This window comes from Hypanus sabinus, chromosome 5 (assembly GCF_030144855.1).
Source record: "Hypanus sabinus isolate sHypSab1 chromosome 5, sHypSab1.hap1, whole genome shotgun sequence".
Classification (NCBI taxonomy): Eukaryota; Metazoa; Chordata; class Chondrichthyes; order Myliobatiformes; family Dasyatidae; genus Hypanus; species Hypanus sabinus.
In genome coordinates this window covers 60,700,622-60,724,811 of record NC_082710.1, presented here as the reverse complement: position 1 = coordinate 60,724,811, position 24,190 = coordinate 60,700,622, and the positions used below count along the sequence as shown (strand labels likewise).

Here is a 24,190-nt window from a genome sequence, read left to right as displayed (position 1 = left end):
TTCCTTGTTAATTCAGGGGCAAGTTGGGACACAATATAATTACAGCTAGCAATATCTGCATCCTATGAATGAATAGGAAAAACACTGCATGAAATGTTCATTTATCAAGAGGTTTCAGAAGTAGGCATACATTTTTGTGGTAAACTTTCCAGTGTTAATTGCCAAACTGTATGTTTTGCCATAACTGAAATATGCTTGAAGTATGGTCATTAGAATGTGGAAAAACCAAGCAATGATTTTGCATTGAACAGATTTCCACAATTATAAAGTGATAAGCAATAAGCTAAGATATTTAGTAACATTACTCGAGGGAATATTATTGACCAACACCAGCACAATTGGGATGTTATGCCCATACAAAAGAGCAGATGGGCTCTCAACTTGATAACTTCAATTGAGCAGCACTCCCTCAGAATCTGTGCTCAGGACACTGGCATGTCAAAACACTACCTCCATTTGTTATGGAGGCAACAGCATTTCCAGCTGAAACAGAGGAAAACAAATAACAGAAAGCTGTTTCTCACATAAGGTTTCGTCCTGTAAGAAATCTGCATGGTTATTCCAGTGGTGATTCAATGTGGTTATGTGTCTAATGAATTAAAATGTGTTTGTGTCCACTATGAGTGAAACATGAGTGGTATATACTGAAACTTTGTTTGTTAGGGAAGGATAGTTTCTGCAGTTCCTGTGACTGACCCAGGAGATCAGTCCCCAGGCGCTGAGTTTTTTTATCACTAACGATACCACATCCTTTTCACTTCCTGTACCTGAGTATTTGCTAAGCCAGCTGCTGGTGAGCTGCTTGCCAGAAAAGGCTTAGTCATCCCCGGAATTATAGTGGCAGTGTTCCGCTTTCCGGATATCAGCAGAACTCTTGAGCCATCAAGTATTGTTGATAGTTTAGATTGAGAGTGACCGCTTGAACTCGCTTGTCAGGAAAGATACAGGATGAATTGGATGTAAAGATGGCTGAAAAGAAATCAGGACATGAATTTCTGCTGTAAATGTTATAGAGTAATTTAACATCATGGGTGTTGTTTAACATTGTTCTCCTTGCAGGGTGCCAGAAATAGTACTGCTGGAAGGGGCAATAATTGTTGAATCACACTAGTGGTTTGGCACATCCATTCATTTTTAATCTTTTGTGCAGCAGAACACTGGGAATACCAACCAATGAAGTGGTTCTCTATATGAATGTTTAACTTGTGCCTCAAAGTCTGTGTAAAACTGATCATGTGCGAGAGTCCATACGAGGCCCCACCCAGCAGCCACCTTCTGTCGTGCTTAAGACCGAGGTATCATTAACAATAGACAAAACCCACTGTGCAAGCTGTAACAAAAACCTCTCATCTCCTCCACAGTTGAGAAGTCCAGAGGGGTGAGATCAGTGGGTGGGAGCCTGTCAATATCTCTTATGGATCAGGGTATTAAGGGTCAGAGGCAGAATCTGGTCTGCTTCCGACAGTGGACTGTTGGAACATGATTAGGCACAAATCTAATTTGGGAAGGAGCCTTTGATTTAAATAGGAAGTCTGAATAAAAGTCGCAGTAATGGGATGGTGGGAGAAAGCACTAAACCAAATTCTTAAAGATGGACTGCCTTAGAGAAGGTCAAAGTCATTGACTCATGGACTGCAAGAGCAATTAAGGCTACTCTCTGACTTATTGTGAAGTAGCCTCAACTACGCAGTCAAGCCCCATTTCTGTGTGAGTGGCCCATGCTGTTCTTGGACCTTACATGTGTTACATATCCCGTAACTGGATAACTTACCAGCAAAGATAGAGAGGTCCGTTGAAGTCTGATGTCACTATTTTCAAACGTTTTTATTTATAAAGGGGCATAAAAGTAAGGTTAATACAAACATTCAGATAATGCACGTCGTCAATACTCCAATCTAAAGCGCGGGTATAGTAATAATCATCATTAAGAAGTAATCTCGACTGTTGTCTAGGGGATAATATATTGTCCATTGGAAATATAAAAGTCACTCAGAAGTCTGCAGACTTTAGCCTTTCGGGGAATCGCTGGGTTTCACGTGTTTTAGAGGGATTGGTGAAAAACAAAAAAAAACTTGCCCGGGTCTTTATGAAGCCATTCCGTAAAATCAGGGGAACGTTGTTTCCCCATTGTTAGTTCGAAGTCCTTCTCGGTATTATCAGCCACCCACTCCCCAGGCAAAGGAGTTAGGAATGCACGTGGCGTTGAGTGGCTTCCAGCTTTTACCGGAGCACTGAGCGAGGGTGTCCTTCTGGTGCGCCGCTGGGGTACTGCCTCCTGCAGTCCCCTTTTATCTTGACCTGCAGAGTTATAGATGTCCATCAAAGTAGGGTGATGCAATCTCCACCCCCACATTGCCCGAGGGTGTCCATATCCATGGTAGCTGTCACGTAGCAGGGACATGCATGTCACACAGGTGCCTCTAAGAACAATGGCCAAAACCGTTGCATTGTCTCTCACTTCCTGGGTCCGAGACCCAAATTAATAGCAATCTTGCGATTCTCCGGAAGGAGGGGGCTGCTCCCGCCCCTTCGGCCCCTCAGAGCTGTGGTACATTCATAACACATGTGTTAATGATCTTCCAATACATGTGGGGTAAAGCAATTTCAGACCCAACTTCAAACAGTATATTTAGTAATGGGGTTAGGTAAGAATTGTGCAGCTCGCAGAAGGGGTGCATTATGGGAGAGAATATCTGCTTGGGTATGTGCATAAGAAACTGGACAAAATAATTGTTTTCTTTTTCATATGTTAAGTAATACAGATTAGAACGTGGATTAGAAATGATTGGTATTGCTTTACAAGATGATGATTCTTTTGTAGTTTAACGTTACTACTGAATGTTGAGTACAGAGCCCTGCATGTATGTGAAAGGTAAAATGTCTTAATCGCTGCCTGAATCTAAATTGATCAAATGTGAAATAATTTTAAGAGTCCACATGTCCCCATAACACCTCAACAAAATATCCACATTATCACAAAAGTACTTGATAGTCTTCTCTTCCATTTTGGCCCAAAGTTCTAAAATTCCCTTACTATATCTTTACACTGTTGTTAAGTGTCTCCTTAATCTGCAACACTTAGTCGACCTCCATACTAAAATATATTCCATGACTTCATATTGGTTTACATCTTCACCCTCCTGTAAAGAGTGTTAGGATGCATCCAACAATGCAAGTGCTGTGTAAATGATTTTATTTTGTTGTACAGAACATTAAATACTGAAAGTTCCTTTGGCAGTTGACTGCAGACTTAAACTGACAGAAGGTTCAATATCTTGAGAGAAACTGGAGGACATCAATATCATTTTCTGTTCGGTCTGAATCTCTTTTTGAAGGAGGAAGTGTAAGGGAGCAGTTTTAGCTGGTCACAGTGCTGGGCAACGTGAGAAGTTCCATTTCCTTCCTAACTAAGTCTGACATACCAACACCGGATAGTCATCTGTAAATCTCTTTTATACAGGTTAGTTAGGTTCTTTGGGATTATTTCACACATTATGGGTCCTTGGGCATCGTAAGTACAAGAAAGCAGGAACAGGAGTAGGGTTCCTGGCCTGTCTTTAATATGATCATGGCTGATCTACACCTCTTCTCCCTTGTTTTATGCTCATAAACCTTAATCTCCCAGTCTTTCAAAAATCGATTCATCTCCCTTCAAATATTCCCACTGAAGGAGTTTGTATGTTCTCCCCGTGACTGCATGGGTCTCATCTGGTGCTCTGGTTTCATCCAACATTCCAAAGATGTACTGGTTGGAAGGTTAATTGGTCATTGTAAATTGTTTCATGATTAGGCTAGGGTTAAATCAGTTGCTTGGCAAACTGACTGGAAGGGCCTACTCCACAGTGTATCTCCATAAATAAACAAATAAATAAATTTCTAATGGTATACCCTGCACAATTTTCCTCTCTTTAAACTTGAATTCCTTTACAATAAAGGCCAACATGCTATCTACCTTGTTAACTACTTGCAGGTCCTGCCTCTAGTGTCACCGTACAAGGATACTTCTGTACTTCACTCATTTGCAGTCCCTTTCTATTTTATGGGATTAAAGGTAATCTGTCTTTAGATTCTTCCCATCAAACACATGACTTTATATATTCCAACATTTAATCCCATTTGCCAGACTTTCACCCGCACACTCTATCTACAAGTATCGTCTAAGTTATTTTAATGCTAGTTACATTCATCTCCCGAAAAAACCCTTTCATAGCACCCTTTCCTGCCCTTGTAATTGCAAGGTACATTGGATTTGGACACAAGGAGTTATTAAAAACTGGAGGGTGCACTTTATTTTTTCTTCAATGGTGTCTCACTGAACACCTGGCTTGATTGACAGGGCAGATAGGTCTCAGTAGAAGGACATATTTCAGGAAATTATCACTGCTGCTGAATAGGGCAATATGTTAGAAAGATCAAAAGAGGAGGATGTGGGTTAAACTGAAAACAGAAATAGCTTGGTCATTTTATTGGGATATCTTCAAACAATCTGAAGGAGATTGAAGTACAGATTTGGTGGAAAATAGCTGACAAATACAAAAGCACTAAGCTGTTTTAATTATCCTGATGAAAATCTGGCATACAATCAGCAATAGGTATAGAGGCACAGAACTCCTAAATTGCATAAGGAGTAACCTGATTTACTTCAATAGAATGAGGCTGGCAGGTGGAAGGAACATGGGGCAGAAGACACTTGGTTTGAGATTTTGACTCTATTATGTTTATTATGTTTAGTGCAGTTGTTTACAAAAACAAAATTAAAAAGGGAGTAATAATTCTGAATTAGAAGAAAACCAATTTTACTAGGTTGAGAAGTGAACTAGCACAAGTAGAAACAAAATATAGCTGTATCAGTGCAATAGGAGACATCTAAGAAAGACTCCTAAATGATTAAGGAGTTCAAGGTAAAGAAAAATCTTCCCATGCCTGAAAGTTATTTATTTAGGTACACAATGTAGAATAAACACTTCTGGCCCTTCGAGCCCAGCTGCCAGCAACCCACTGATTTAACACTAGCTTGATCATGGGACAGTTTACAATGACCAATGTGTGGGAGGAAACTGGAGCACCTGGAAAAAACTCACCCATTCACTCCTTACATTTGAGGTCAGAATTGAGCTCCAACGCCCTGAGCTGTAATAGCGTTGTGCTAATCACTAAGCTACCTTGGCGGCCGTAACCTGGAACTGCCAGTTTTACGGATCTTAAAATACAAGATGCATAGAAGTAAGATACAACAAAATAGGGAGTCTTGTATCAGACTTGAGGAGGATTGCTGCAGTTCAATAAGTTGCTGTATCACATATTTTTCTAAGGTTCTTTGTTGGATTACATTGTTGTCATCAAGAAATTAGTGAACGAAGCATCTAGTAGGAGGACACCACGGGAACTTGTAGGAGTGCTGTGGGATTAGTGAGATTGCAGGGGGGATTTTACTGTTAAGATAGAAAGAAAAACACTTCTGTTCTTTCTAGACCTTAATTGTCATTTAAAGGCTGATGTGAGGAGGCTTAGCTTATTTTTTTTAATGTTTCACCAATTTTGCAAGTTCAAAATTACCACCCTTTTACCTGAATGGTGTGCCACCTCATCCATTTGTGAGCCTAGGTAGTAAAATTATGAAGTTTTTGTTTTCATTTCTCAGTCAAACCAATGGAACACCTTTATGTTCTTCCAGCTCTCATTCAGTATTTAGCAGGAAACCATAGTGGTAACTAAGGGCTAAATTTTAGTTCTTTGTCTCAAAAATGAATATGAATAACTTGTTCTTTGTTACTCCCATCAATGGGTCTGCAGCATCACTAACCATAATTGGCCTATTTAAAATGAAAAGTATGACTTGATTACCATTTTTGGACTGAACTGGGTGTAGTCTGGGTTGTGTACTCTCTAATCAAAGATTGCGTAGCTGTCTGGCTAAGGAGAACCAAAAGTTAAGTTTCTCTTCAATATTGAAATGCAGAGAGAAGCCGTACTGCATATCAGAGATCTCATATCAGGCCAAGCCACTGGCAGTATGATAATCAACTCCTACCCCTCCTCCTGATGTCAGAGATTTTCAGGTTCAGAGATTATTACCTCGCTGAACACAAAGGCACAGCAGTGCCTCCACTTCCTAAGAAGATTGAGGCAAGCAAGGTTCCCCCATCCCCCCCCAACCATTTTAACTGCATTTTATAGGAGCATCTTTGAGAGCATCCTGACAAGTTGCATCTCCATCTGCTACGAGAGCAGCCTCGCATTGGACCTGAAGTCCCCACAAAGGACTGTAAAAGCAGCTGAGAGGATTGTGGGGGTTTCCCTACCATTCATAGGGGATGTTCATCAGGAGCGCTGCATATGCAAGACCCTTAGTATTATTAATGATCCCATCCATCTAGCGTCCTCTTTGAGTTTCTACCATCTGGCAGGAGACTACAATGTAAACAAGAACGGTCAAGTTGATAAAGTTAGCTCCCCCAGGCCGTTAATCTTTTGAACTCCCTGACGCATCCTATTCGAAATGTCACTGGTTAATCTGTTCCGTATCTTACAATATTAAATATTAATGCTGTTTAGTTCATTAATTATGTGTGATTCATCTGTAGATTTTATCCTTACCTTCTTAAGTTAACATGTTTTATGTGCTTTACACCCTGGTTCAAAGAAACTTTGTCTTGTTTCTATATACATTATATATATGTATATAGTTAAATGGCAAAAAACCACTTGATTTGACTGTAGCCCACAAACTTACTCAGAGCTTCAAACAAAACCTGCTGGCCTAATACAATGGAATAGCTGCTCAGCATGTACTGAACTCTGAAGGAAATCCCATTCAGGGAGACAGAAATCTGGTCAGTTTTTTTTATTTCTCACCTTTTCTAAATCATAGAAAATTGAACTGTATTTCCCACTGAAATCAACTTGATCACTTCTGATTAACACCAGCTACATGGATAAATATGGAAACTACTTAAAAACCAATCCTATCTCCAAAAGAATTTTCAGATAACTATCTAAAGAACTCTCGCTTCGGCTAGCAGCTTAATATAGGGGGTGATAGACCCCAGCCTGGCCAAACTTAAGAAATCTCGTTTGTGTGGATGCTGCGCATGGTGTCCCCTGTTACAAATCAGTACCCCAAAATAACAAACAGCATACAATATGCAATTAAACAATTAAGCTTTATAATTCTTACTTTGACTATATGGTTAGTAAAGAAAATGGGGGAAAAAAAGAAAAAGGGCCCAATCTTATGAAACAGTCTATTGCACAATTTTGGAGCTCACTGATAAGCCAATCATCCACCATTGACCTCCTCCTCACTGCCCTTCATACCCTCGCTCCAAGTCCTCACCATCTGGTGGTCTGCCAACTCTTTCCATTCACGTCTTCTCTCCTCATCCCTCCCCAGCAAAAGACAGCGAAAATCTCTCTTCCAGACTCACGAGAAAGAACAACAGCATTCCAAGCCCCATTATCTCTAGTCATAACCCAAATATTGCTGCTACAGAGAAACCATTACATTATCAGTGAAACCTTTCAGCATGTTACACTCTGAAGAAGTAATGAAAATTTTATATTTCTCTGAAATTTCGCTCAGTTCAAATGCTTCTTACTGGTAAGTTGCAAGTTTGAATGCTTCTCCCAGAGGCCTTTAGGAGGGTGAGTCAGTAGAAAATACCTGGCCCATACAACAGAGCTAAAAAAGAATTGAAGATCTGTGTTAATCAGTTGCCTGGAGTGTTTATGGACATCTTCTACCACTCGCTTTGACAGTCTAAGGTACCAACTTGCTTCAAGCAGGCTTCAATCATACCAGTGCCCAAAAAGAACGTGTTAACCTTCTTCAATTGCTATAATCCAAAAGTGCTTTGAGAGGTTGATCATGAAGCATATCAACTCCTGGCTGAACAATGTTCTTGATCTGTTCCAATTTGCCTACTGTCACAACAAGTCAATAACTGATGCCATTTCATTGGCTCTTTACACAGCTCTGGAACATCAGATCAAAGAAGACAAAGCAGACGGGTTTTGGGCACACAAATGAAAGCCCTTGGCCTTTTACTTTAAATATTGTGTTTATTTCTGACTTTCACTTTCTGCTTGATGAAGTCCTGGTTGCTTTTCTCATGCTCTGTCACAGGTTATCCTGTTCCGCAGGTGCACCTTGGTGACATGAGAGACTGCAGACGCTGGAATCTAGAGCAAAAATAAAACACGAAACTGCTGGAGGAACTTAGCATGTCAGGCAGGGTCTGCAGAGACAACAGGACTCTGCAACAGAACTGAGGGTGTAGAAGGGAAATAGCCAGTATAAGGAGATAAGGGGAGTGTTGAGGCAGGAGCTGGCAAGAGATTGGGGAAGTCCAGGTAAGAACGGGTTGAGGGACAGGTTGATCCAGGTGGCCAGGTGGGGGAAGGCGGAGTGGGACAGCAACAGAAGTGGGAGGTGATTGGAGACAACTAAGCTTAGCAGAATATGGAATTTGATCAAAGATCTACCTAGATCCTATCCTTATCTGGTTTCAATGATCACTTTGCTTATCAGATTCCATAATCTGTCTCAGAGCAATTCTTCTCAGCGACAAAGCTGTTGCAGTTAACTGGGACATTTAATCTTCGGAGGATTGATGTACTGCCACTGGTCTTCCCCGGTTGCACACACTCATACATATGAACAAGTGCTTGGGAGACCAGCAGGATGGTTTTGCCGGCTGCCATGGGGTTGCAGGCATTCTGCTGTGTGGAAACCTGGTCTGCAGCAATATCATTGCATCTTGCAGAGAAATCTGAATGGTTGAATTAAATGTTATGGATAAGCTCTACACTACCCTTGGTTGGCCTTTGTTTTTATTTAAGTATGTTCCCAGGCGGCAGCCTTTCCAACTTCTGAATTGTTAACATACAGTTTCTGGAACAGAACCCTGCCCTAACCTGGGAAGGACTTATATTAATTTTTTTTCTGTGATGGAGTCAGCAATTCAACAGTTTATGTCAATTATTCCACTGTTCTACATAATTCAAATTCCAAAGTGTTGATAGTAGTGTGCAGAGAGTGTACAGAGCCAGACAGTGGGAATCATTTTGTTTGGTGAAAAATTGCAAATTGTCATGGACCTGTCAATGCTTGTATCATTTGTTCCAGTGCCTTCAAGTGGAAGTAGTGATTTCAGTGAGAAGGCTAGAAGTAAATACACATTATAACAGGAAGAGATTACCTCAGTTATAGTATATGCAACAATTTGATAAATGTGCATATAAAGAAAAATAGAGAAAAAAAGTTAAAAATTTAAAAGTCCATGAATTCTGTCTGCCTTAAACAAACAACACTCAACATAGGGATTGCCAGTAACATTCTGATGTCAATGATATTGCTCCAGCAATGTTATCACAATTGCAGCCTGACCTGCTGAGTGCTTCCAACATTTTCTTTTTAGATTTTCAGCATCTGTAGGTTTTTTTTTTCTTTTTGACTCTCATAATATTGATAATGACAAGGGGAAGCTTTCTTTGCTAGCTCCTAATGCCTAAGATTAATTGTGGCTGTTGAAGGCAAATCTTTTCAGCTGTAGAACGTAACAGCACGAGTTGTTGTGTTGTGCTATGTCCAGCCTTCTTCAGTGTCTTCTCCAAAGAGATCTGAGGAAGGCTGTTTGCTGTTGGTTGCTGTGTTCAGTTTTGTTTCCAATTCCCCAGACAATGAATTGGTTCTTAATGAGATGCAGCATGAGATAAACAGACTTTCTGTTATGTTCATAAGCATCAGGTTAACATCAACAGGTGATTAATAACATTCCCTCAACATTCAGTTGCCTTATCATTGTAAATACAGGGGATTCAGGTTAAATAGCCATAAGTTTATTGGGGCAGTGTTTATTTGGGACAACTCTTAAAGAACAAAAACTTAGAGAGAAAATAGCCATGATTCCCTTTGTTTATTTGGGACACTATGCCACTTAATCGGAACAGTTTCTAACTTGTGTCAGTTGCGTGCACTTGGGTAGCATTAGACACTACGACATGCCTAGAGCAGTTTTTAAATAGCGTCAGTGTTCAAAAGGCAGTGATTTTTGTCCTTGATAGTTTGCAAGAAATAAGCAGTAAGACAATTCAGATCTGTTTTGCCTACTGTGGTTTCAAGCATTCAGGCTTGGTGCTGCCAGAAATGGTCGGGAGTGAAAATGAAACAATTTCACTCCTTCAACGAATTAAGAACTGCAATGGATTTGTGGGTATCAACAATCACCATGAATGCTACACTGAAAATGAATATTTGAAGAATGCAGTTGTTAAAAGCATTGTCTGAAGGCAGTCCATTATCAGCACTGTGCTGTTTTGTTCATTTACAATCAATCAAAAGAACATGGCAGCATACATTGGATGAATTCCTCTGTCTATTACTATTAGGATCTAAAATACAGAACTACTGGGGCAAAATGTACTGTGGTCACAATAACCAGAATCCACTGTACTCCCAACATCAGGATTTTGGAGCTCCACATGACCGACCACATCCAGCAGTGGCATCAGGAGAATGTTAAAGTCGGAGATTTTTGTGGCAGGTGACTCTTTTTTTTAACTCAAATTCTTGTCAAGGCCTCTTCATTTGCTTGGATAAACACAATGTCAGCCAAGACAGGGTTGCCCATTTCTTTACTTTTTCGTCTTCCACCAGTACACTGCATTCACAATGAAATGATTATTCTGCTCAACAAAGGTAACCAGAAATTCTATGAGCTTACGTGCTGAACAGGGTGCTACAGATGATTGGTTGAAGAAACACTACTGCACCTAGCAAAAAATTGCAATATTTGTTCTGTGTCCTACCAGTTGAGCTTGGTATGAGGACCAGAATAAGGGTGGAGTGTCATATTTTATTTGAAAATATTTTATTCATAATCATGAATCACCCTGGAAAGTTATAGAAGCTGCCTAGTATTCAGGCATTTCCTGTTCTCAGGTGATCCAGTATACATGACTTCTCCAGCTTGAAATATCAAACTTGGCTGTGCAAAGCAAAAGATATTGCATCAGTGATACTAAACATTAGGTTTGTGTAGAAGGGCCAGATCATTTCAATGATTAACTATTTTATGAAGAGTGGCTCTAATCTAAATGTAAACTGAGGATCTGCCCTCAAGTTCCAGTGTTTTAACCTTGAAACAATTCTTACTTGATAAGTTAAACTACAAGGAAGGTCACACATGCTGGATCAAATTCTTGCAAGGAACCTACCCAGTTTTTTTTGGGGGTATTCACAGTGCCCCAGAGAACTAGAGCCTAGATGTAAATAAATGTTTATTGCCCAAGATTTTAAAAAAACAGCTAGCCTGAACAAGTCAAAAGATTCTAAATTAGTGGTTCTGAACAGGTTGAGGTTTTTGATGTATTTAGCAAAGGACTGATTCATTGTCTGAGGATTTGTTTGTGAAACTGAACACAGAAACACTACTGCACCTAGCAAAAAATGCAATATTTGTTCTGTGTCCTACCAGTTGGCAGCAAACTGTTCCGCCTCAGACCTTCATTGGTGAAGCAGCTGAAATAAGATGAATGTATACAGTGTACTGAATTCCTGCAGCAATATTCTGTGGCTAAGGTAGTTGCCTAGATAACTTCAGTTTATCTTCTTGGGTGCTAAGCATGCCTATAGCAAGTTGTAGTCCGTGTACAATCTTCTCATCCTAAATTTCCCTGGCCCATCCTGATAATCCCCAGTGACCTCATCCCCAGTCAGACACTGCAATCATTCCACCCAACCTGAAAATTTCTCCACGCAACCCTCTGATTTCTTTTTCTCACCCCTCCCCACAAACTGGAAGTGTCTGTCTGCTATGTGAAAATAAACGCTTTGAGGAGCAAAGTCCAAAGTGTGGTTTGTGCATGAATACACTGGCAAATCAGCATGTGCAGTGGAGGATTTGGCCCCATTCTTACTTCTCACATTCCTGCATTAAAGATCCCAATGCTTACTTCTGGGAACTACATTGCATGGTGCTTCGTTTTTGTACACCACACACTCTCAATTTTTGTAAAAAGTAGATTTTCCTTCATCATGTATTTATTTATCAGGTGGATTACAAAGCTTTTGTTTGTTCTCGGATCTTCTGTGCATCTAATGCAAAACGCATAGTGGATCAGAATGCTACAACTATGATCTTATTGCTGTATGTGGAATACGGGCCACTCCAGCAGACGTAGGTTTTCTGCACTCTGAAGCCAGTTGCTACGTGACTTGCTGCTGTGACAAGTGACTCACTTCCTGACACTTCAAAGTCTTTCCACCATCTACAAGGCACAATTCGGGAGTGTGATGGGATACTGCCTTCCCACCTGGCTCAGTGCAACTCCAACAAAGCAGGAAGCTCAAGCAGGACAAAACAGCTTGCATATTTGGCACCCAGTAATTGAGGAAGATACCATACCAACATTTATATGACGCATGGATAAGTACACTGACGGGAAAAGTTTGGAGAGATGTGGGCAAACGGAACCAGCTTAGATGGTCAGCATTGGATGAGTTGAGCCAATGGGTCTGTTCCCAGCCTATTTACTCTGACACTGATTCATCTTTTTCCTTTATCATCAATGCAATGTGTAGCACCTACAAAATGCAGGACAGTGTTCACCTGGTCTCAGTGACAGCACCTGCCCATAGCAGTGACCCCTCCAGTTAGGAAATATGTGAATGCAAATGGACACTTCCATCTTCAGGTCTCTCAGTCAAGCACCTTCTCATCTTGGACATTTGTCACTATTCCTTCATTAATGCTGAGTAAATCCTGAAGCTGTGTACCTAACAGCATTGTGCACCAAGCTTCATTCGAAGGAAAAGAGTGTTTTAAGATGATAGCACTCTCTCACCTATTTTAAGGCTGGTTCACATGTCATTGCTTGTGATGTCCAAATCCCAAAATATGAGTAAATCTTAAAAAGAACTTAAAGGGGGGGGTCTTCTTGTGCAGATGCAGGCTGGCATTGGAACCCTACTCCAAAAAATCCCCTTGATAAATTTGCTTACCCACTTCTCACACCAAACCAAGGTGTGAACCTTATTCTCGCCAGAATTCATCCATCCAAAACCTGAACTTCCACCCAAAAGAGGATCATACTACCCTGACAGAACTCCTTGTCCATTCATCCACTGAAGTCCTCTATTTGAATTCCTTCCCCTTTCTTTTAGTCCCTGGCAACCTCTCGAAAATCTGGCCTTGTTTTTTCATGGCTATACCCTGACCTTGTTTCCCCACCAGCCTCTTCTAGTGACCCTGGATCTAGTCGCAATTATAACTCATTTCCTTTGTATTTACCAGGAAGTGCAGATGAAAGACCTCGCCTTTTGCAAGTTCTGTTCAGAAGTGCACAAGCATGTATCTGTTCAATTTCCTAGTGATAGATCCATGATCTACAAATTGGCCCAAGGCAAAGTAACAGCCTAATGTCAGAGCAGGCACACATCAGTGAAATTCACCCCCAGTAAGGGGTTTAAGCAAACGCTTCACAAGCCAGCTTTTGACCAATAGACTAAACTTGATTGCAACACATATGTGTGCATCTGTACCCTTGATGAAGCAAGACCAGCCAGATTAATAATAATTCAAAGTACAAAGTAAATTTATTATCAAATAAATTTCATAAATAAAAGTTCATTTGCCTTTAACACCTGTGGTGTTTCTTATCTGATAGTACCTAATCCTAAACTTCATTACCTGCAATAGCAAGAAGTCTGGGATTGTTCATCACTAACAATTTTAATAGTCCAATGTCACTTGAATTTCTCACTTCGAGAGTGCAAAGTTTACTGAATGCAGATGTTTTAGATTTTTTATCCAGCTGCTCTGTCTGGTAATGACTGCAAGAAACTACATTGAATTGTGGCACAGCTCAGCACCCCACAGAAACTGGTGTCCCCCCCTCAGACTCTGTCTACACTACAGTAAATGTAGTGTAATGTCACCATATGCTACCTTGAGATTTGACTTCTTGCAAGCATATACAGGAATAAAGAAATACACTAGAATTAATGAAAAACTGTGATAGCAAAGACTGACAAACAACCAATATGCAAAAGAAAACAACTCATGCAAATATCTTTTAAAAAGTAAATAGGTAATAGAGTTGTAGAGTCCTGAAAGTGAATCAAAAGGTTGTGGAGTCTGTTCAGCTGTCAGCTTAATTGGAAGTTGACTTTCCACTGAAAAGTCCAGTTCTTGTTTTTTTAAAAGAAAAGTCACGTTTTTTCTAATTGTGGCATTTTCCACAGGCAAAAATTCTAAGAAATTTGAACTTTTTTGATTATTTATCAAGGACCAAGAAACCTTACAGGGGTATAGGAGAAGGGAAATGATGAGTGTGTTTTAGCACCTTTGTTCTATACATGAAGCAGTTTTTCTGGTTCCTGTTGGCCAAAATGAGGCCAGGGTACCGTGGAGACATAGCCAAGTGATCATAGTCTGGTGCTCTGATCCCAGCAGACTGGAACATCGGCCATAGTTAGACATAAGAAAAACATAAACACATTAAAATGAAATGATGTTTTTATCGTGAACAGGTTTTGCTCCCATCATCTTCTTGGTACTACAGAAAAATTATTCAATCAATACTTGGATGTGCAGTCCATAGTATGAGCACGTTATGTTTGCATGAGAGTTACCTGAGGGACTTGTAGCAGAATCACTCAGTCAGAATTCGTGTCTTGGGAACTTCAGTTATTAATTGTAACCACACAACACAAAGACAATTGGGCAGAACTTCATGAAACTGTGAAAGCCGTTGGACTAACAAAGACTTTCTAAACTGGCTGCAGCACTGATAGGCCCAATTAGAAGTACATTTGCCTTTAACACTGTTGGTGTTTCTTATCTGACAGTACTTGTTCCTAAACTGCATTTCTGCAACAGCAGAAAGTCTTGGATTGTTCATCACTAACATTTTCAATAAGCCCAGTGTCATTTGAATTTCTCACTTCAGGGGTCCAAAGTTTACTGAGCATGCAGATGTCATAGCTTGTTTATCCAGCTGTGCTGTTCATGGCCGCAAGAAACTGCAGAGTGTTGTGGCACAGCTGAGCAATTATTACCCAATTTTATTTTGTGAATCATTCCTGTGGAGTGCAGAACAGATATCTGTAGTTCTGTACTTCAAGTGAAAATCAGACAATTTAAATATCCAATAAATAGTATTTAAATTTCTTGATTACTGAGAAATGTTGTTCATCCTGCTTTTTGAGGCTCTTTATGGAGATATAACTTTTGGTTTTGGCTCCAAGTGCCACCAAGACTTCCCTCTACCTCTTATATGCTTTACTGATACCCATCCTTTCACTGTCCATTACAGAAATGTAAGCAGCATCAAGTTGCAGAATTATATATTTGGGGATAGAATTGGAAAGGAGCAGCTGATATTTAATAGCAAATCAATCACCTGAATTCACCCCTGCCTTGTGCAATAAAATCACACCCGCCCTTTTTGTGTATTCCATTGTAAAAACCTGCAGGGATGTGCCATTCCATTCTCTGTGGCAAGGATCGGAGTAGTGTCATGGACATGGGGAAGGCTGCTTAGAGCAAGAAACTGCTGAAAGAGACATCTGAAAAAAAAAGACTGCTCAAACTCCCCTTTTCTACTGAGTATGCAAGTGCATATGTGGTCAAGCACTGTGCTGAGAGTATTATCAGAGTGTGTGTGTGAGATATATGTGCCTTGCTGAGTGTGTGCACAGTACTTGATGTGCTGTGTTGTGCCTGTGTGTTTGTGTTTATTCACTCCATTCAGCATTAACTCCAGCTAGTCTCTGCAATCAGAGATGCCCCTGGTTTGATAAAGTCCTGTGGCAATTAGATTTGAAGACCATCAGTTTAGCCCTGATCAGTCCATCCAGGTGAGGTGGCACTTCACCTGCAAGTTTGTAGGTAGAATTTGTTGTACCTGGTGCTCCTGGTACAGTCCCTACATTGGTAAGATCTGATACAGATTGGGGAACTACTTTGTTGTGTACTTTCCCTCCGTATACTGCTATAGCCAGGATCTCCAGTGGCCGCCCATATTAGTTCAACTTCTCATTCCCACACCAACATGCATGTCCACAGCCTTCTCTACGGTCACGATGAGGCCAAGCACAGGATGGAAAAGCAACATCTCATATTTCATCGTGGTAGTCTCCAACATGACAGCTTGAATATCAATTCTTTAACTTCTAGTAACCACTCCACTCTCTTTATCCTCTTCCCCGACCCCTCGTTCTAGTGGTCCTCTCATCACTTCGCTTCCCCTCCTTCACCCTTATTCATTACCTCCTTCTGGTTCCCCACCTCCTTCCCTCTGTCCCATGGTCTACTGTCCTCTTATATCAGATTCATCCCTTCGCTCTTCAACCTGTCATCTACTAGCTTCTCACATCATTCCCTTTCATCCCCCTTTTCACTACCCACCTAACTTCCCTTTCACCTGGACTCACCCATCGTCTGCTAAATTGAGCTCCTCTCCATCCCGTCTTTTTATTCCAGCTGCTGGCCCATACCTTTCTAGAAGTTGAGGGGTCTTGGCCTGAATGCTTAATTATTCATTTCTTTCCATAGATGCTGCCTGACCTGCTGACTTTCTCATGCATTTTGTATGTTCGCTGGAGACCACCAGTACTGTCTGCTATTTTTGGATTGCCACTATACCTTATTCAAAGGAAAATGTGGAAAAAAAATCAAATTGTTTATGGAACCGTCCCTTCCATTGCAAAGCTGGCATTTAAGAACACAAATGAAAATTCATGTTAGACTCAAAATGCTGGAAGAACTCAATATGCCAGGCAGCATCTATGGAAAAAAGTAAACAGTCGACGTTTTGGACCAAGAGCCTTCATAGATGCTGCCTGGCCTGCTCAGTTGCTCCAGCATTTTATGCATGTTGCTTGGATTTCCAGCATCTGCAGATTTCTTCATGTTTGTTGTGTTAGACTTATTGTTTAAGCCTCTTCTTTACCCATAGTAATGACATTTTACTATCCTGTGCTATTCTTGATCCCCTGTCCAGTCTTTTCCATTTAGATCCATGATGCTGTCTCCCACTCAAACTGTTTATATATTCTTGATCCCAAACAACTCATTTTCATCATGCGTATTTGGTTTTTCTGTCCCACTCCAGAATGCCAGGTAACCCCTCACTCCTTTTAACAGAGGAGCAACCAATCACCCGCCAAAACCTTTGCCTGGCAAATGTGCATTCACCTTGAACGAATTTCCATTTAACCCCACTCACTCCAGATCCTTGCATGGATCCATGTTGTACCCGCCTTTCTGTAAGATATGGGATATTAATCGTGTTTTAGTTTTACTGAGAGCCCTGTCCTCTCCTCTTTGTCTATCACATTGGCATTACTTTCTGATGTCATTCACAACATGAAAGTTTCATCACCATTGCTGCCAGTTTCCACCATGCTGATTTTCATATTGTCTATGTCTGGCTCTTCCATTCTCTGACCTCTGTTTCTATCTCAGGGGATCTGTTAGCGACCCAAATCCACTACAATCCCATAGACACTAATAGCTACCTTAAGTATATGTCCTCCCATCCTATCTCTGTAAGGATGCTATAACATTCTCCCAGTTTCACCCACTCCATTGTATCTGATCTGATGCAGATACCGCCACATTAATAGTTCTCTTTAACTGGTTTACTCTGCATCGTATTGGACAGGTCTCCATGATCACCGCTGTCAAAGGGTTCATTCTGCCTGCATACTCATATTTTTACAGCATGAAAAGCACTTCAGACAAACAAGTAATGAAGCAATTGCTGAAGTCCTTGTTCAAAACAGCATCCTAAAAGAGGAAAGTAAAGTAGAAAAGTTAGGGAAGGGAACTTTGGAGCTTTTGACTATTTGAGTTACCGTCTACTTCCTGTCAACTTGAATCAGTCTGGCCAGTCTTCTCTAACCTCTCTCATTAACAAGGTATTTTCTTCCGCAGAACTGCAGATCACTGGATTTTTTTGATTGTTTATTGCACCCTTCTCTTTAAACTCTAGAGATTGATGTGCGTGAATATCCCAGGATATCAAGGTTCTGAGATATTCAAACTACCCAATTGGCACCAACAATTATTATTTCTTCCCCATTCTAATGTTTGTTCTGAACAACAACTGAACTTCCTGACCACATCTGCAGGCGCTTATGCATTGAGTTCCTGCCACATTATTGGCTGATTAGATATTTGCATTAATGAGCAGGTGTACAAGCGCCTGATAAAGTAGTCACTGAGTGTATTTTATTTCATAGTAATCAACATGTTTTACATAGAACTGCAACAGTGCTTACATGCCAACCTGGGGTGTTTTTTTTTCTTAACTGTTACCTGGATCCTGTTAAAAATGCATTCAACTTTTTTCTTGACTAAATATGTCAATACAATCCCTCGAGTTATTTCACATTTTTTATTTGAAGGAGTACCAAAGGAAAGTTGAGCCTTTTCTGCCTATGGAAACAGAAGATGTGCTTATTACAGCCAACAATTATGAGACAGGTAATTAGCCAGATAAAGAATTTAGTGGAATAAGAGCTGAGGAAGGATTTGAGGATTGTGAAAATTAAGTACCACATCCACTGGAGGTTGTAAGACTGTGGTTCATGGTACAATGGTATAGTAGGAAAAGGTATGAATCCTGCTAGAGTTAGTGTTGTTTGGCCTTTGGGAGGTTTTGAAGGGAGGATCGGTAATTTAAAGAGGTAATTGGTGAAGCGGCATGGAGACAAATTATGTAATTTGGATCATCCTCCTGCCTTCAAGTGTATGGGGTTACTTGATTCTTCCTGAACTACAGGAGAAGATTGGTCCTTGCATTGGCATCTAATTTGAAAGGAAATAATATGCCAAGCAATGAACACTTTGTAGGCATGACACCAATGTATCTGACTGTGTGCTCAAGTCCTTAAATGTAGCTTGAATAAGCATTTCTGACTTATAGCTGAAGGAATTTTAATTAAACCAAACTAATCCCTAAAGTCTATTGTAAATGTTTGACATTGACATCATATGATCATGGTGTAATCTCATGGATCTTTCATTTTTCACAGTGTTACACGTCATGATGTTGTTTGTTGACAGAAATATCTATATCTCAGTCTTTGTAATACTTGAGCAATTTGTGTTTTACTGGAGGACATATTTGAATATGAGGGAAAGAAGGACTGTGAAAGTGAGAACAATTTTATGGAAAGTCTTAAAATGCATTTTATCAAGTACAGGTTTTCAATGTTGTCACTGTTCTGTTTACACAAAAGATGAATATATTAATAAAGTGTTTTCTTTAACTTTCCAGGTATCTGTTGAAAAGGTTCTCAAAATAATGAAGGAGAATGCAAACAAAGCATTGACAATAATTCTTGCTGCAGTTCAACAAATTGCATCCATGGATTGGTGTGAAAGCATCAAGAATTTGAAAGTAAGTTTGAAAATAAAACATAACAGCATTTTGGAAGAACCTCAACCAAAACACCTTTGGTTTGATGTATTGTGCTGGGTGTTAATACAAATTCCCAATTGTTAACCAAGTGCCTTCACCTGACATTGTCTGAAGCATGGTAGAAATTAGTCCTTCATTGTTTGTATTAAAAGTATATACAGTTGCAAGAAAAAGTTTGTGAACCCTTTGCAGTTACCTGGTTTTCTGCATTAATTACTCATAAAGTATAGTCTGATCTTCATCTAAGTCACAATAATAGACAAACACAATCTACCTAAACTAATAAAACACAAACATTTGTACTTCTCGTCAATACTGAGTACACGTTTTAAACAATCACAGTCTAGGTTCAAGAAAGTATGTGAACCTCTAGGGTAATGCCTTCTAAAAGCTATTTGCAGTCAGGTGTTCCAATCAAAGGGATGAGATTGGAGGTGTGGGTTGCAGAGATGCCCTGGCCTATAAAAAAGACAAAGTCAGGTTATTGACAGAACCTGATCTTCTCCAGAAAGATCTGTATATGTGTACTGTGCCTCGATCAAAACAACTCTCAGAGGAATCTAGAAGAAGAATTGTAGAGATGCATGAAGCTGGAAAAGGCTACAAAAGCATTTCTAAAGTCTTGATTTCTACAGTCCACAGTAAGAGAAATTGTCTACATCTGAGGCATAACCTGAAGAGGCCTGTTCGTGCAAGGTATCCCCGAAATACTGATGAACTGAAACAGTTTTGTATGGAGGGATGGTCTAATATTCCTCCTCACTATTGTGTAAGTCTTATTGGTAGTTACAGGAATTGTTTGGTGGAGGTTATTGCTGCTAAAGGAGGCTCTACTATTTATTAAATACAAGGGTTAACATACTAATTCCAGCCTGGCCTGTGAATGATTAAACAATGTTTTCAACAAAGACATGCATGAAAAATGCAATTGTTTGTGTGTTATTAGTTTAGGCAGACTGTGTTTGTCTATTATTGTGACTTAGATGAAGATCAGACCACAGTTTATGAGTAATTAATGCAGAAAACCAATTAATTGCAGAGAGTTCACAAGCTTTTACTTGCAACTGTACATACAATACTGTGCAAAAGTCTAGGCACCATAGATTTTTATATGGTTTCAAATGGTATAGCATCCACAGAGCCCTGATCTCAACATTATTGAGCCTGTCTGGGATTACCTGGAGAGACAGGAGCAAGCGAGACAGCAACTTTTGCAGAACTGTGGCAAGTTTTTCAAGATGCTGGAAACAACCTACCAGCTGATTTTCTTATATAAAACTGCACAACAATGTACCTAAGAGAATTAATGCAGTTTTAAAGCAAATATTAATTTGATTTAGTTTTTTACTGTTCATTGCTCTTTATAGTAATTTTTTAAGCCTTTTGCGCAGTACTGTATATAATAATGGCTGCTGGTTGTACGCCACCTCTGAAATCTAGTTTGAATGGAGAGAGAAATCAATACAATTTCTACAGAAGAATGAGTAAAGCTTCCAGGAGGTGGCATTAACTCTATCGATATTTCTCAACTGGTAACCTCTTTGTTCTACGTCAGAAAAGAGTATTTTTAAGTTTGTGATTCAAATGAAATTCAGCACACCAGCCACAATTATTTAACCATTGTATTAAAAATCTTGAGCCATTTAATTCAGAGGTTCACAGGTTAATTTTATTGTCAAAGTATACATGTCCAATACAACTCTGATACTTGTCTTCTCTAGATAGTCATAAAATAAAGAAAGACTGTGGGAGTTGTTGGAAGAAAAGACATCAACTACCTCCCCCCCCAGCATGAAAAAGAAACAAAATTCGCAACCCCCAAAATCCTCCACCCTCAGTAAACTGGTTTGGTGAGGCTCCTTATCAAACATTCAAAGCTGATTTTTTTTCCTGTGCATTTTTAATCAGCCCTTTATTTTCTAATTTTCTTTATTCACATCTTTAGACCAAAACCAGAGCAAAGCTTAAGGCTGTCCCAGTTGAGAAGTCTTTGCAAAATTTGGAATTTCCCTGTTTGAACGTAGCAGGAAATCTTTAGAACAGAGCCATTTATTGACACAAACATTTAAGTTAGGGGAAGTCCATTAGTATGTGTCTACCTACACTGCACACAGAGCATATAAAATGACAATGTAACTCAGTGGGTAGCAATTGGCTAATTGTCCGTTGCTGATTTTAAAAGATTGAAAAACTGCAATTCCTGTGTAGAGTGTTGTGTAATTCTTTTTGGTGAGGCAAATGACAAAATAAAGGGTTTTTATTATAATCTCTATTTAAGATAGTTAACACTCAACCAGTAGCAGAAGCTAGCATATTGAAGAGTCATACCACATGGGGTAATCGGTTTTTTAAAGATATATATGCACACTCATATACTACTCAACTTTCCCACCAGTATATTCAGCAAACATGTAAAATTATAGTTAGTTATTTTATAAAGACTTAGATATCAACTAGAAATTTAGCCAAATGAATCTATTGATATTTCAGTCAACTACTACTCCATAATTTAAACTTTATAGTGTTTTGAACTCTACAGTATTTATTCACAGTACAGATTATCACAATAGACCTCTTCTCCAAAGACTTCATGTATGATTAGTGTTACATCATATCTATTAAAATGTCCCAACTGGACCACAGCTCAATACACCCATCCACTACTTAAGTAATTACTATTACATAACCATATAACAATTACAGCACGGAAACAGGCCGTCTTGGTCCTAGTCCGTGCCGAATGCTTACTCTCACCTAGTCCCACCGACCTGCAATCAGCCCATAACCCCTCCATTCCTTTCGTGTCCATATACCTATCCAATTTTTTTTAAATGACAATATCGATCCTGGACCTACCACATCTACTGGAAGCTCATTCCACACAGCTACCACTCTCTGAGTAAAGAGGTTCGCCCTCTTGTTACCCCTAAACTTTTGCCCCTTAACTCTCAACTCATATCCTCTTGTTTGAATCTCCCCTATTCACAGTGGAAAAAGCCTATCCACGTCAACTCTATCGATTCCCCTCATAATTTTAAATACCTCTATCTAGTCCCCCCTCAACCTTCTATGCTCCATAGAATAAAGACCTAACTTGTTCAACCTTTCTCTGTAACTTAGGTGCTGAAGTCCAGGTAACATTCTAGTAAATCTCCTCTGTACTCTCTCTATCTTGTTGACATCTGTCCTATAATTCAGTGTCCAGAACTTTACACAATACTCCAAATTTGGCCTCACCAATGCCTTGTACAATTTTAACATTACATCCCAACTCCTATACTCAATGCTCTGATTTATAAAGGCCAGCATACCAAAAGCTTTCTTCACCACTCTATCCACATGAGATTCCACCTTCAGGGAATTATGCACCATTATTCCTAGATCACTCTGTTCTACTGCATTCCTCAATGCCCTACCATTTACCATGTATGTCCTATTTTGATTAGTCTTACCAAAATGTAGCACCTCACACTTATCAGCATTAAACTCCATCTGCCATCTTTCAGCCCACTCTTCTAACTGGCCTAAATCTCTCTGCAAGCTTTGAAATCCTACTTCATTATCCACAACACCACCTATTTTAGTATCATTATACATTGTTTCCAAAATATTTTCCAAGTCTCACAAATCCAGTAATATTTTTTTCTAATTTATCATCACCATGTATTTCGAGCAAATAGTCTAAAGGACAGGTTTCTATCCCAAGTAAAATATTGATTAAAAAAACTGAACAGATTTTCAAACCAATTCTCATTTGAATCTTTTTGTTATCACTTATCTACACAAATAATGATGGCCTCTGCATTATTTAATTCATCTCCACATGCATCCATCAAGACTCTCAGATGAGAAAAGCCACGAAGTGCCAAAGGATCATGATACTACAGAATTGAGCCATGGAAACTCACAGCACACTTGGAAAATGTCAGGTCCTTCATCCCTCTGCTTTAAAAGAGAAGGAAGACACTTCCATATCTTTTTGTCTGTAAATCTGTAAAGTTCCTCATTCTCGTGTACCATCTGACTCCCTCTTAAAACTGTATATAGATTCCGGTTCCACCAGCTTTTTTCGGTTGAGTACTTCAAATTGCAGTGGTGCAGTGAAAATAATTTTCTTCAGTTTCCCCTTGTCCCTCCAAGATACTTTCCAGTGATATCAAATGTAAACCCTCTCACCAGAGGGAATTATTTTATGTCCATACTATCTTACCTTCTCACCATATTGAAAACCTCCAATAGTTTTCAATTAACATTCCCTATTGCAAGGAGGACACCCTAACGCAGAAATGAACAAATGCTCCATTGTCAAAGGTATTATCCATCAGAAACTTTTTAAACAAAATCTTTGTTGTCTAATTCTAATGATACTGTGACGCAATGTGACAAGACTAGCTACCAGCACTATAAATTTAAAAAAAGATAAATGGCTGATACCTCTTTCTCCATTGACCAGATTTTATAGTATTTGTCTATAATATCTGCTATTTTGCCTACATAAAAAAGGAAAAAACTTTTTTAATAATCAGCTGTGCATGAAGGAATAGTTTTTCATCATCTTATTTTAAAAACTTACTTACTTACTTGACCTCTGACTGCTCACTGCTATTTCCTGCTAGACCTTCTCCTAAAAACTGCAGTTGGGTTTCTGCAATCAGCCCATCAACTTTGAGGAGTTCTTGGTGTTGCATGTTAAAATGAGCAATTTAAAATATAGAACTGCATGCTCTTTTCAGCCGCAGAACCTAAGCAATTATAT

At 39.5% G+C, this 24,190-nt stretch overlaps 1 protein-coding gene across 1 annotated transcript in view; it reads left to right on the top strand.

Annotated features, from left to right (window-relative positions):
* Nucleotides 1-24,190, top strand: part of mtap (methylthioadenosine phosphorylase) — a 198,515-nt gene that overhangs the window by 166,032 nt on the left and 8,293 nt on the right. Inside the window, exon 7 of the mRNA XM_059969996.1 lies at nt 19,291-19,413. Within this exon, the coding sequence (XP_059825979.1) occupies nt 19,291-19,413 (123 nt within the window). The remainder of the gene's footprint in view (nt 1-19,290; nt 19,414-24,190) is intronic.